The sequence below is a fragment of the Gracilinanus agilis genome, chromosome 4 (genome assembly GCF_016433145.1).
Source record: "Gracilinanus agilis isolate LMUSP501 chromosome 4, AgileGrace, whole genome shotgun sequence".
NCBI lineage: Eukaryota > Metazoa > Chordata > Mammalia > Didelphimorphia > Didelphidae > Gracilinanus > Gracilinanus agilis.
Window position 1 is genome coordinate 128,073,297 of NC_058133.1, and position 13,300 is coordinate 128,086,596.

The 13,300-nt window shown below is 36.9% G+C and overlaps 1 protein-coding gene across 1 annotated transcript in view; it reads left to right on the forward strand.

The window, feature by feature from the left end:
- Positions 1-664: 664 nt before the first annotated feature.
- The window catches only part of IARS2 (isoleucyl-tRNA synthetase 2, mitochondrial), a 70,640-nt gene continuing 58,004 nt past the window's right edge, over positions 665-13,300 (forward strand). Inside the window, exons 1-2 of the mRNA XM_044671637.1 lie at positions 665-946; positions 6,569-6,691. Coding sequence (XP_044527572.1) covers positions 665-946; positions 6,569-6,691 — 405 coding nt within the window. The remainder of the gene's footprint in view (positions 947-6,568; positions 6,692-13,300) is intronic.

The window sequence follows — 13,300 nt, forward strand, 5'->3', positions numbered from 1 at the left end:
CTAATTGGACCATTGGAGGTGTCATGAAAAATTTCCTCAGCTTTTATTGCACAAAAGGAATAGTGTTCAAAGAGCAATCAATAAAAACCTTTGATCTTGGATAAGTATAGATATAGGCCGAACCTTAAGAAAATATACAAAAATACTAGACATATTTGTTGAGTGTTTGTGAAATTTATATGAGAACTTTTAACAAAAAGGAATCTATATTTTACCATAGTATAAATGTTTATATTTCCACATACATATATAAAATTTACACACCTATATTATTAGAAACCTAAGGTGTAGTCTTTGTTGACCTGCATCAGGTTTCTAAGTGCAGTCAAGGATACAGGCCATTTATTATGTGGCTAGAAAGCTCTTTGAGGGCAGGGACTGTCTCTCCCCAACGCTTGAAACATTGTAGACGCTTAATAAATACTTACTAGAGTGATTAAATTCTACTCTCTTGCTTTTCCCCTAATACCCAGTTGGGAGCGCCAGGCTGTCTTTTGGCAGCGACTCGGACAGACTGAGCATGCGCTCCTAAGCGACTCTGGCGCATGCGTAGTGCCGGAGTAGAGTGGGGTCGGGGGTTGTTTCTGAGATCCTGGGGCGGGGCAGCGCGGCTCCTCAGGCCCTGTCGGGCGCAGGTAGCCATTCTCGCGCCCGCCTCCTCGCCATGCTCTGGGGCCTGAGACCTGGCCAGGCCTCGGCGGCGGCAGCTGTTACAGCTGCGTCAGCCAGAGGCGTGAGTGGGCTGCGCCTACCTCCGTGGGGTCTGGGATGGCCGGGGACTATGAAGAGCTTGTTGCGGAGGGCCATCACCACCAGCGGGGCCAGAAAGCAGCAGGAGAACTCGAAGGGCGGCAAGTACCGCGAGACGGTGTTGCTGCCGAAGACCAGCTTCCCCATGAAGCTGGTGGGCCGTGAGCAGACAGACATGGAACTGGAGATCCAGCAGGTAGGCAACATTCCCATCCCCCCCCTCCCCAGGGATAGGGCCGGCGTCGGGGTGGGGGGTGCGGCGTGGGAGGGAGTTGTGTGACCTAGGATATGTCACCTAACCTCTTTGAGTACCGGGGTCCCCCAAGTTAGGGATAACAATAAGTTATTACTGACTTAGCGCCGTGATCTCATTTGATCCTCGCAGCCACTCTGGGAGGTAGGTGCTATTATTATCATCCCCACTTTGTGAATGGAAAAACTGAAGTTAACTAAAGTTAATTAACTGACTTGCCCAGGGTCCCACCTGGCTCCCAAGTGTTAGATTTGAACTCGGGTCTTCCTGGCATCCCATCCGACTTCTCTTATCTTGTGCAACACCTAGCCGGCCCACAGGTCCCATGCCTACGACCTCACCTGGTTGTTTTGATGGTCCAATTAGATAATGTATATAATGTTTCATAACTGGCTAAAGTTATAGTTGTCATACATTATGGGGAGCTCCTCCAATGGGAACCTTGAGAGAAAGAAGTGGCAAGGCTTCGGAGTCTGAAGCCTGAACTCCCGAGTTTGCCTCATACTGATTTATAGGAAAAAAGGTTCAAGGAAGTGACTAACTGAATGATAGAAGATGGCCAAGGGGAATTTAAGAATGACTTAAGCTGTCTAGTACGGTTAAACCCCTTTGGAAGTCTGGTGAAACTTACGGACTCATTCTCCAAATGGTGTTTTTAAATACATACATAGAGTACATAGGATTACAGAATAAACTACATCAAAAGAACTATAAAATATTTTAAAAGATTGTTATGATACAAAAGCTAGCATTTATGTTGTCATTTAAGATTTGCAATACTTATTAACTCATTTTAGCCTCACAGCAACCTTGAGAGGTAGATTATTCCTATTGAGAAAAATAAGGCACAGAGGGCCAAGAGGTGATAGACAGAATTTGAACTCAAGTCTTTGTGACTTGAGCATAAAAACCTAGGGATTTCTTTCAAGAGTTAACTAGTAAGGGGCAGCTTACTTGGTGAAATGAGAGCCAGGCCTTATGTAGTGACAGGAGGTACTGATCTTCTGCCTTAGAACTAATCCACAGTATTGATCTAAGCCAGAAGGTAAGGATTAAAAAAGAAAAAAGGAGCTAAACAGTGCATTATTTTTATTTCTACCTTCCGATTTTAAGAGATCTGGGCAGTTTTTAAAAAATTTATTTAGAATATTTTTCCATTGTTACATGATTCATGATTTTTCCCACCCCTTTTCCCTCCCCCCTCCCAGAGCGGACAAGCAGTTCCACTGGGTAATACATGTGTCATTGTTCAAAACCTATTTCTATGTTTTTCATATTTGTAATAGAATGAACTTTTTTGTTGTTTTTTTTTTAACCCTTAACTTCTGTGTATTGGCTCCTAGATGGAAGAGTGGTAAGGGTAGGCAGTGGGGGGGTCAAGTGACTTGCCCAGGGTCACACAGCTGGGAAGTGCTGAGGCCAGATTTGAACCTAGGACCTCCCGTCTCTAGGCCTGACTCTTAATCCACTGGGCTACTCAGCTGCCCCCTAGAATGAACTTTTGACATAAAAACCCTAATCACATCCCCATCAAACCACGTGATTAATCGTATATTTTTCTTTTGCGTTTCTGTTCCCACAGTTCTTACATTCTGGATTGTGTTCTTTCTCATAAGTTCATCTGAATCGTCCTGGATTATTGCATTGCTGCTAGTAGAAAAGTCTATTGCATTCAATTGTGCCTCAGTGTTTCTGTGTATAAGTGTTCTCCTGGTTCTGCTCCTTTTGCTCTGTATCAGTTCCTGGAGATCTTTCTAGTTCACATGGAATTCCTCCACTTCTTTATTCCTTTCAGCACAATAGTATTCCATCACCAGCAGTTACCACAATTTGTTCAGCCATACTTTAATTAGTGGACATCCCCTCATTTTCCAATTTTTTTGCCACCATAAATAGCACAACTAAAAATATTTTGTACAAGTCTTTTTCTTATTATCTCTTTGGGGTACAAACTCAGCAGTGATATGGCTGGATCAAAGGGCAGGCAGTCTTTTAAAGTCCCATACGCTTAATTCCAAATTGGCCTTCAGAATGGTTGGACCAATTTACAACTCCACCAATTATTATTAGTGTCCCAATTTTGCCACATCCCCTCCAACATTTATCACTTTTCCTTTGTTGCCATAGTGGCCTGTCTACTAGGTGTGAGGTGGTACCTCAGAGTTGTTTTAATTTGCATTTCTCTAATCAGGAGGGAATTAGAACACTTTTCCATGTGCTTATTAATAGTTTTGATTTCTTCATGTGAAAACTGCCAATTCCTGTCCCTTGACCATTTGTTGATTGGGGAATGACTTGTTTTTTTGTAAATTTGACTTAGTTCTTTATATATTTGGAAAATTAAACATTTATCAGGGAGTTTTATTATAAAAATGTTTTCTTAGTTTCTTGCTTTCCTTCTAATTTTGGTTGCATTGGTTTGCTTGTACAAAACCTTTTAAATTTGATATAATCATAGTCATTCATTTTACATTTTGTAATGTTCTCTATCTTTTGCTTGGTCTTAAATTCCTTCCTTTTTCACAGATCTGACAGGTATGCTAATCTAATTTATTTGATTTCACTGTTTATATTTGTCATTTACCAATTTTGAATTTATCTTGGTATGGGGTTTAAGATGTTGATCTAAACCTAATTTTTCCCATACTGTGTTCCAATTTTCCCAGCAGTTTTTGTCAAATAGTGAGTTCTTGTCCCAAAAGCTGGGATCTTTGGGTTTATTTGACACTAGCTTGCTGAAGTCATTTACCCCTAGTCTATTCCATTGATCTACTCTTCTGTCTCTTAGCCAGTACCATATTGTTTTGATGACCACTGCTTTATAGTACAGTTTAAGATCTGGTACTGCTAGACCCCCATTCTTCATATTTTATTCCATTATTTCCCTTGATATTCTTGATCTTTTGTTCTTCCAGATGAACTTTGTTATAAATTTTTCTAATTCTATGAAAAAGTTTGGCACTGAATAAGTAGATTAATTTGTGTAGGATTGTCTTTTTTATTAGCTCATCCTACCCATGAGCAATTAATGTTTTTTCCAGTTATTTAGATCTAGTTTTTTTTAAAATTTAAACATTTATTAATATTCATTTTTAACATGGTTACATGATTCATGCTCCTACTTTCCCCTTCACCCCCCGCACTCCCCCTACCCATGGCCAATGCACATTTCCACTTAGATCTAGTTTTAATTGTGTAAAAAGTGTTTTGTAGTTGTGTTCATATAACTCTCGTGTTTCTCTTGGTAGATAGATTTCTAAATATTTTATAGTGATTTTAAATGGAATTTCTCTTTCTAACTCCTGCTGCTGAGTTGTGTTGGAAATATATAGAGATGCTAATGATTTATGTGGGTATTATCTTGTACCCTGCAGCTTTGCTAAAGTTGTTCATTATTTCCACTGGCCTTTTGGTTGATTTTCTGGGATTCTTTGAGTATACTGTCAAATTATCCGCAAAGAATGGTAGTTTAGTTTCTTCTTTGCCTACTTTAATCCCTCCCATTTCTTTTTCTTCTCCAATTGCTATGGCTAGTGTTTCTAGAACAGTATTAAATAATAGAGGTGATAATGGGCATCCTTGCTTCACTCCTGATCTTATTGGGAAGGCTTCTAACTTGTCCCCATTGTAGATGATATTTGCCGATGGTTTTAAATATATACTCTTTATTATTTTGAGGAATGGCCCTTCTTTTCCTATACTTTCTAGTGTTTTCAATAGGAATGGGTGTTGTATTTTGTCAAAGGCTTTTTCTGCATCTGCACATAATCATGTGATTTCTGTTGGTCTTTGCAGTTTCCTTTGAAACTCCATTTTGCCATTTCTTTTGGCAGTGTTTTTTTAACATTCATTTAGATGACATAATTTCATTTAATTTGTTTAAATTAATTAAGTTAATTTAATTTGTTAAATTGAAATTTTATTTGGTTTAATTTGTTTAGCCATTCCCAAATAAGAGAACAATCCCTTGTTTTTGCTGCCGTTAAAGAGCTGCTATAAAAACTTTTTATATAAATTATATATGCTTGTATATAATTAAATATATACTCTTTGGAGATGACATGTTGGTACACTTAGAGAATACTAGAGAATAAACCAAAAAATAATTGAAATAATTAACAACTTAAACAAAGTTGAAAGAGATAAAATAAACCCATATAAATCATCAGCATTTTTATATATTACCAACAAAACTTAGCAAGAAGAGATAAAGAGATTCCATTTAAAATAACTATAGACAATATAAAGTACCTGGGAGTCCACCTGCTAACACAACCCAGGAACTCTGTGAACACAATTACAAAATACTTTTTATACAAATAAAGTCACATCTAAGCAACTGAGAAAACATTAATTGCTCATGGGTAGGCCAAAGCAATATAATGAAGATGGTGATTTACTCAAACTAACTTACATATGTAATGCTGTACCAATTAAACTACCAAAAACTATTTTATAGAGCTAGGGAAAAAAATAGCAAAACTTATCTAGAAGAACAAAAGGTCAAGAATATCAAGGGAATTAATGAAAAAAACAAGTAAAGGAAGTTAGCATAGTAGTAACATCTCAAACTGTACTATAAAGCAATAATTGTCAAAACTAGCTGGTACTGGTTAAGAAATAGAGTGGTGGATCAATGGAATGGATAGTTATATAATAATTAATAGAAAAATGACCATAATAATCTAGTATATGATAAACTGAAAGACCCAAACTTTTGAAACAACTCATTATTTGACAAAAACTGTTTGTAAAACTGGAAAACAATATCTAAGAAACTAGATAGAGACCATCATCTCACTGTACGCAAAGATAAAGTCAAAATGTGTATATGACAGGCATAAAGGGTGCTACCATAAGTGAATTAGGGGAGTAAAAAGAATAGTTTACCTATCATATCTATGGATAAGGGAAGAATTTATGATCAAACAAGAGAGAGAGAGCATTACGCAATATAAAATGGATAATTTTAGCTACATTAAATTAAAAACATTTTGCACAAATAAAATCAATGCACTAAAATTAGAAAGGAAACAGAAAACTGGGGAAAATTTTTTATATAGGCGGCATCTCTGACAAAGGCCTCATTTCTCAAATATATAGAGAACTGAGTCAAATGTATAAGAATACAAGCCATTCCTCAGTTGACAAATGGTCAAAGATATGAACAAGCAGTTTTCAGATAAGGAAATCAAATATATATATATATGAAAAAAATGCACCAAATCATTATCACTTAGAGAAATACAAATTAAAATAACTCTTATGGTACTACCTCATGCCTATCAGGTTGACTTAATATGACCAAAAGTGTAATGGAGTATTCCTGTGCTATAAGAAACAATGATTATAATGAATACAGAAAAGGATAGAAAGATATGTGTGAACCGATTCAAAATGAAGTATAATATAAATAATGACTACAACAATGTTAACATAGCTTACTTTGATATATTTTAAAATTGGTACCAAATATTTTATTATTTTATTAAGAATGTATCACTGTAAAATAAGGTGATTTGTTCCTGCATTAAATGGATACAATGCATTTTCCTGTCTTTACAGAAATGTGGATTTTCTGAACTTTATTCATGGCAAAGAGAAAGAAATGTAAAGCAAGAATTCTGTCTTCATGACGGACCACCATATGCTAATGGTGAGGCCCATGTTGGTCATGCTTTAAATAAGGTATTTATAATTTTCATTTTACTTATCAGTCTTGTCTACTTCAAATGTGTTATAGTTTTGTACCCTAAAGGTTTCCTTTGATGCCACATTATGTTGTGGAAGTATTCTTGAACTCTCAGAAGCTATACCAGGAAAGCACACGCTTAGGAGGTTGCACCAATTGGAAAGGCTTTGAATATGGCTCCTTTACAAGCAGAGAAACTTAGTGGAAATTTTAAAACAAAGGTAAAGCTAAATTAGGATGTCAGAATTGAAAGAACCCTTTATGCATATTCTATTTGAACCATCCTTCTCTTAAAGATGAAGAAATTGAGAACTATAGATATAAGATGTGTCTTATCCACAGTCAAATAACTAATTACAGAAAAATCCATCATTAGAATACAAGTCCTTTAGTTTCAGATCTTGTATTGTCTTCCACTAGACCACCATTGGCAAACATTTTCAAGTTCACATGTCCAAACTGCAACTTCGAGTTGCATGTGTGTGCACCCCATCCTCCTGTCCCCCCCATTACCCCAGAGAGCAGAGGGAGGAAGTGCTTGCTTTGGGCAGCTGAACAGAGGGCTGGGACATGCAAAAATGCCCTTAGGCTCTGGGAAGAGGGAGAACAAGCAGCTACTCCCCATGCTGGCTGGGCATGTATGCCAGTATTTCACCAATGTTGCAGTAGACTATCCTAGTGTAGTTTTATTATCACTCATTTCCTTCCCCTCTTCTCTTGTACTGTTTGTAATATATTTTGTACAGGTACTTTTCTGCCTGCACAAGAGGTAACAGTGCTTATTTCTCAATTTCTGGCAACAGTCACAAAGGAGTGCTGCACTTGCTTGTGCCAAGGGCTCATGGGACCCTGACTCACAGTGTTTGACTTCTAAGAATATAAGGTGAGCTCTGTTTTCAAATGAAACAAATGTTGAAAATTTCACCTTATATTCAAGTCATTGTGGTCAGTGTCCTACATTATTGTGTTCTTGCTTCGATTTTTTCTTAAAATTAAATGAAGATGAGATGAAATATCTGAAAGGCAGTTGGAGATTCGAGACCACAAGTCAGCAGAAGAGTTAGGGAAAGATAGAACTGAGAATCATCAGCCTAGAAATGATAATTTAAATTAAAGGGAACTGATGAGATCACATAGTGGTATTGTAGAGAGAGAGAAGAGGGCACAGGAAAGAACCATGTGAGACACCTGAGGTTAGAGGGCATGAGCTGGATCAGGAATCAGCAAAAAATACTGAGAAAGGTTAGTCAGGCAGGTAGGAGGAAAAACCAGGGGAGAGAGAGACTGTCCTAAAAAAAACGAAAAGGAGTATCGAGGAAGAGAGAATGATCAACAGTGACTTCAGAGAGGTCAAAAAGAAGGAGTTTTGAGAAAAGAGCATTGAATTTGGCAATGAAGAAATCACTGGTAACTTTGTATTATGATTATAGTTCTCTAGAGACTATTATTTTATAATTATATTTTAGATATTAAAATTTGGAGTAAGAGAGGGTGATACAGTCACATCATCATCTGGCCATGACAAATTTGTTGTGTTTGTCTGTCTCTTGTTTGCTTGCTCAACACCATGCCGGGAAAAGTTTCCAGACTAAGCACCAAGAACCAAAAGGCTCAAAAAATACTCTCTTGCTCACTCAATGTCCTCTTTTATAAAGCCATTGACGTCACTCATTCTGGGTCTCTCTTTGTTGGATATCTTGACCAGTCCAGCTCAGAGGCCAGTCTTCTGTTTACCAGGAGTTGCAGGATACAACAGCCTGCCTCTTCCAGGACACATGGGAGCCAGGAGGCCCCTGGAGCTTTCCCATTATGTGCATGTGTGCCCAAAGCATGTGATTGATAACCACCAAAATGAGTTTTTCTTGAAAGAGGAAGGAAGGGTACAATTTATATTAATTTCACACGAGAGAGCAATTTAGAAGGAATGATGATATCTGAAGCCAGATAGAAGAAAAGAAGTCAATGGTAACATTTATAGATGACTTCCTCAAGGGCCTCTTCGGCGAAAAGAAAAGATATAGGATGATAGATAAGGGAATGAAAAGATTTTTTTTTGTACATGGGACAGAAGCAGCTAAGTAGACAGGAAGAAATTAATGATTAATGAGAAAATGGAGATGAAATGAATGAATTGCTGACTCAGTATTTTTCTACCTCTACTCTAGCTTCATTTCTACACTGGAGTTAACCTCCATCCCTGTTGTCTCCTTTTCCATTTGGTGAATTTCTCCTTCAAAACCTCCATTTGAGGAAGCACCCCTGCTAACCTTACTCATTTCTAACTAGGCTCATCTCCTACTTCTTGACTTTCCCAGGATAACTTTCTTCATTCCTCTTTATCATGTCTTCTACTCTTCTGTTATGCATTATCATCCTTCTTTAGAATGGGGTCTTTTAGACTTCTTGAGGGCAAAGGCTGGCTTTCTTTCTGCTTGTATTTGTATTCTAAGATCTTATCACAATGTCTGGCACATAGTGAGTATTTAATAAGAAATGATTTAACTAATAATCCTTTTTATTCTAATAGGCAGGGATAGTCTGAAAAGGATGGAATAGGATGGGCTTACTTGTGCATATCATGTCTATAGGCAAGAAGGAAGGAATTGATGGTGCTAAAAGGTATCTGAATAATGTGAGATGTTTAGACTTTCTGCCTACTAAACTATCAAAGGAATATTTGCAGAACTAGAAAAATATAATAAAAATCATTTGGACAAACAAGACAATCTAGAATATCTAGAGGCAATCAAAGAGGAATAACACTTTCATACCTTAAACCAGTGATGACAAACCTATGGCAGTGTACCAAAGATGGCATATAGAGCACTTCCATGGGCAGTCCTCCTTATCTCCCCCCCAGTTTGTTACTAGAAAAGCAGAGAGATTCAGGCACAGCTGCTCCCATCCCCCTCTCCACACCTGAGGGCATTTTTTCACATCCTTTCCCCCTCTGCCCAGCAGACTAATGGAAACACTTTCTCCCTCCCCTGTATGGGGTAGGGGGGTGAACACCTCACTTGGTCTAGGGGTGGGGCCTGGCATTCCATCTTCAAAAGGTTTGAAAAAATCACTGCCTTACACTAGTCTATCAAGTAGCAGTCATCAAAACTATTTGGGTTGGCTAAAAAATAGAAAAGTAGATCATTGAAATAGTATAGATAAGACTGAATCAGAAAGGGTGGAATTCCTTGTTCAATAAACCAGAAAGCATAAATTAATTAGGAAAGAAGTCTCTATTTTATTAAAAAACAAACAAACCTTCTAGGAAAACTCTAAAGCAGCCTAGCAGAAATTAAACTTAGACCAACCCTTTATACTATATTCCTCATAAATTTGAAATGGATCTGTAAAGAAAGAATCACACTACCTTTCATAAGCTGCGAGTAGGTGGTCGAAAAAAAATTTTTTTTGTTTTATTATGTTTAGTTTTTACATTATAGATTTCTCCTACCTCATGAAAGATCGCTTATAACAAAGTAAAACAAGTAAAACTAACAAAACTGATTCCATCTGAGAGCTCTTAGAACATTTCATATATGTAGTATCCATACTCCTCTATTTTGAAAAAATGATTAAAAATCTATTTTCTTACCTATCCCATGCTTTTGGAAAAAAATAAAAACAAACTTTAAAAAATACATTTGCATGGTTAAGCAGAGAAAAAATTCTCTAAATGCAAATGTGCAAACATATATACAATATAAGGATCTCTCTGAATCATATTATTATGTTATTTCTTTTTTTTTTTTTTAATTACATTGACACATTAAAATCAGAGAGAAGTTACATTTTAATATGGTTCTGGCCACTTTGGGGAATGTAATGGGTAACATGCTGTGCTTAAACTGTGCAGCTAGTGGAATGTTTGACACTTCTACTCTCAAATTATGACTGGTCACTGTAGTGATCATAATTCTTATGCTTTCAAGGTTGTTTTTGCAGTATTGTTATTGATGTAAATTGTTCTTCTGATCTACTCATTTGATTCTTCATCAATATATGTAAGTTGGGGGCAGCTGGGTAGCTCAGTGAATTGAGAGCCAGACCTAGAGATGGGAGGTCCTAGGTTCAAATTTGGCCTCGGACACTTCCCAGCTGTGTGACCCTGGGCAAGTTACTTGACCCCTATTGCCTACCCTTACCACTCTTCTGCCTTGGAGCTAATACACAGTATTGACTCCAAGATGGAATGTAAGGGTTTAAAAAATTTTTTTTATGTAAGTCCTGTAAAGGTGAAAATTAATGGTTGGACAATAATTTTATGAAATTATGTGGTCGCCAATATTTATTATATTCTGAGTCAGAAATTTATTTACATAATAGAGAGGAAACAAAGTAGAGAAATGTGAAGGGGATAGAAACATTATCTATCCTATCTTAATCCAGGCAGAGATTAATTAGCTCTCAACCAAGAAGACTGGTAATGAGTAATCACCAGGTCTCCTCCAAGATGGAAGCTAGTCTTGCCAGAAACTAGGAAGGAGACAACCTTTCACTCACTCTATGAAGTAGTCCAGGAGTCAGAGTCCAAGTTGAAGCCGAGCTCCATTCCCATGATCCAAGCCGCAGTCTCCAGCTAAGCTCCCTTGAAGACTCTCCAGTTAGGAGACTATCTCCACAAGACTGACTTAAGCTGCAGAATTCATGGCTTTTTATGGTGATTTCTTGTCCCTGCCCCTCTTCACAAAGGCCAATAACAGTTTTCAAATTATTTAGCACTGCCCAGGGAGCAGTGTTTGTGGGAGCCAGTTCTCACCTGGAGGAGTGAATCCTCATCAAAAGGGTTCACAGATTCCTGGCTGATTGAGTTTCCGAGAGTATAAACTCTAATCATAGGATTCACAAGTTTGGAACTGAGTTAAAAGGGTAGAGCTCTTTAAATAAGTGACTTGAGAGTTCTCTAAGTACCTTGCTAACTTCTCACCTATTACTAAGTAGGGTGTTCAGTCTTTTGTTGATTCAGTTGAAAAGCAGACAAAGAAGAGTTAATCCTGTCTTCAAAATCTAAGTAGGGATACTTAAGTTAGTGTTAACTCAAAATAGACAAAGGGAATAATGGATTCTCTTTCACAAGTGTAAACTCAGAGAGAACAAAGAATTCCCTTTTACAGTCCTCAAAAGTGTTCATTTTTACAATACTTATGTTATAGTATAAATTGTTCTTCTGATTCTGCTTTTTTCAGTCTGCATCATTTCATTGAAGTCTTACCATGTCTTTTTTGAAATTTATCTATTCTTCCCTTCTCAAAAACTAAAACTTTATTACATTCATATACCATACCTGCTGTTCTTCAATTGGTAGACCATTCCCTTAGTTTCCAGTTTTTCACTGTTGTTGAAAGAGCTTGCTACAGTTTAGTATATAAAGAACTTTTTCCACTTTTTGAAAAATCTTTTGGGTATAGACTTGGCAGTACTAGAACTGAATCAAAGGACAGACACACTCTTTGATAACTTTTTTGTGTAGCATTCAAAATTGCTTTTAAGAATGATTGCACTCATTCAGAGTCAGGAGATGGATTTTTAACCAAACAAGAATGGTGAATATTTTCAGCTAATTTGAAATAAAACAAAGAGGCAAAGCTCCAAGCCAATAAAAAATTTATTGAGAGAGACCAGTGCCTCATAGTAAAACTGAGTCATTAGACTTCCTCATAACTAAGACAAATGAATGAGTGATTTCCACCAATTATATACCTTAATACTTCCTCTTTTCTGGAACTCCAGAGGATGGACATTCCCTTCATAACTTAGAGGCAAAGAAGAAATGTCTTCTATGGTAGGTCTTTATCTTCCATATGACTGGCCTCCTTTGCATAGTAGGAAAGGGCACAAACCTTCAAGTCAGAGGCTTGGCCTTTTGGCCTGTCACACAGGCTGTGTGGGGCTACCTCTTAATGCAACATGCTCACTTATAGTGAATTTAAGAAAAAAAAAAAGAATGTTACAGAAACTACAGTTAATGTGTAGTTACAGAGAAAAACAGCTGATTACATTATATTCATTTTGCTATATCACCTTATAAAGTATAATTACCATTATTAATCAATATTCTAGATTAATCAGGGGATCAGGGATTCTCATTATCTTCACAAGGGATAGGGACAGTTACAAAGATAAAATTTATAACTGTATACTCAAAATTAGTATAATTAGGATAAGAAGGGAAAGAGTCAAATGGGGAAAAATCTTTTTATCAGATTTCTCACATAAAGGTTTAATATCCAAAAACCTATTTTATATACAATTACAATACAAACACCCCCACTCCCAATTTTCCAGTAGATAAGTTAGTCAAAGGATAGAAACAAACTTCTCACATGTAGAATTGTAAACTATTAACAGTCATATAAAAGCATGCTCCAAATCCCTAGTAATAAGAGAAATTAATACCGAAACAATCCCAAGGTTTTACCTTAGACCCACCAAATTGACAAATATAAAAATGGGAATAGCCAATATCTAAAAGGATTTGTGAAGATAGGCACTACTAGTGTATTGCTGGTAGAGCTATGAATCAGTACAACTATTTTGGGAAACAATATATAGAAGTATGTCAAGTCATTAAAATATACATGCCCTTTGACCTAGAGATTCCAACTATT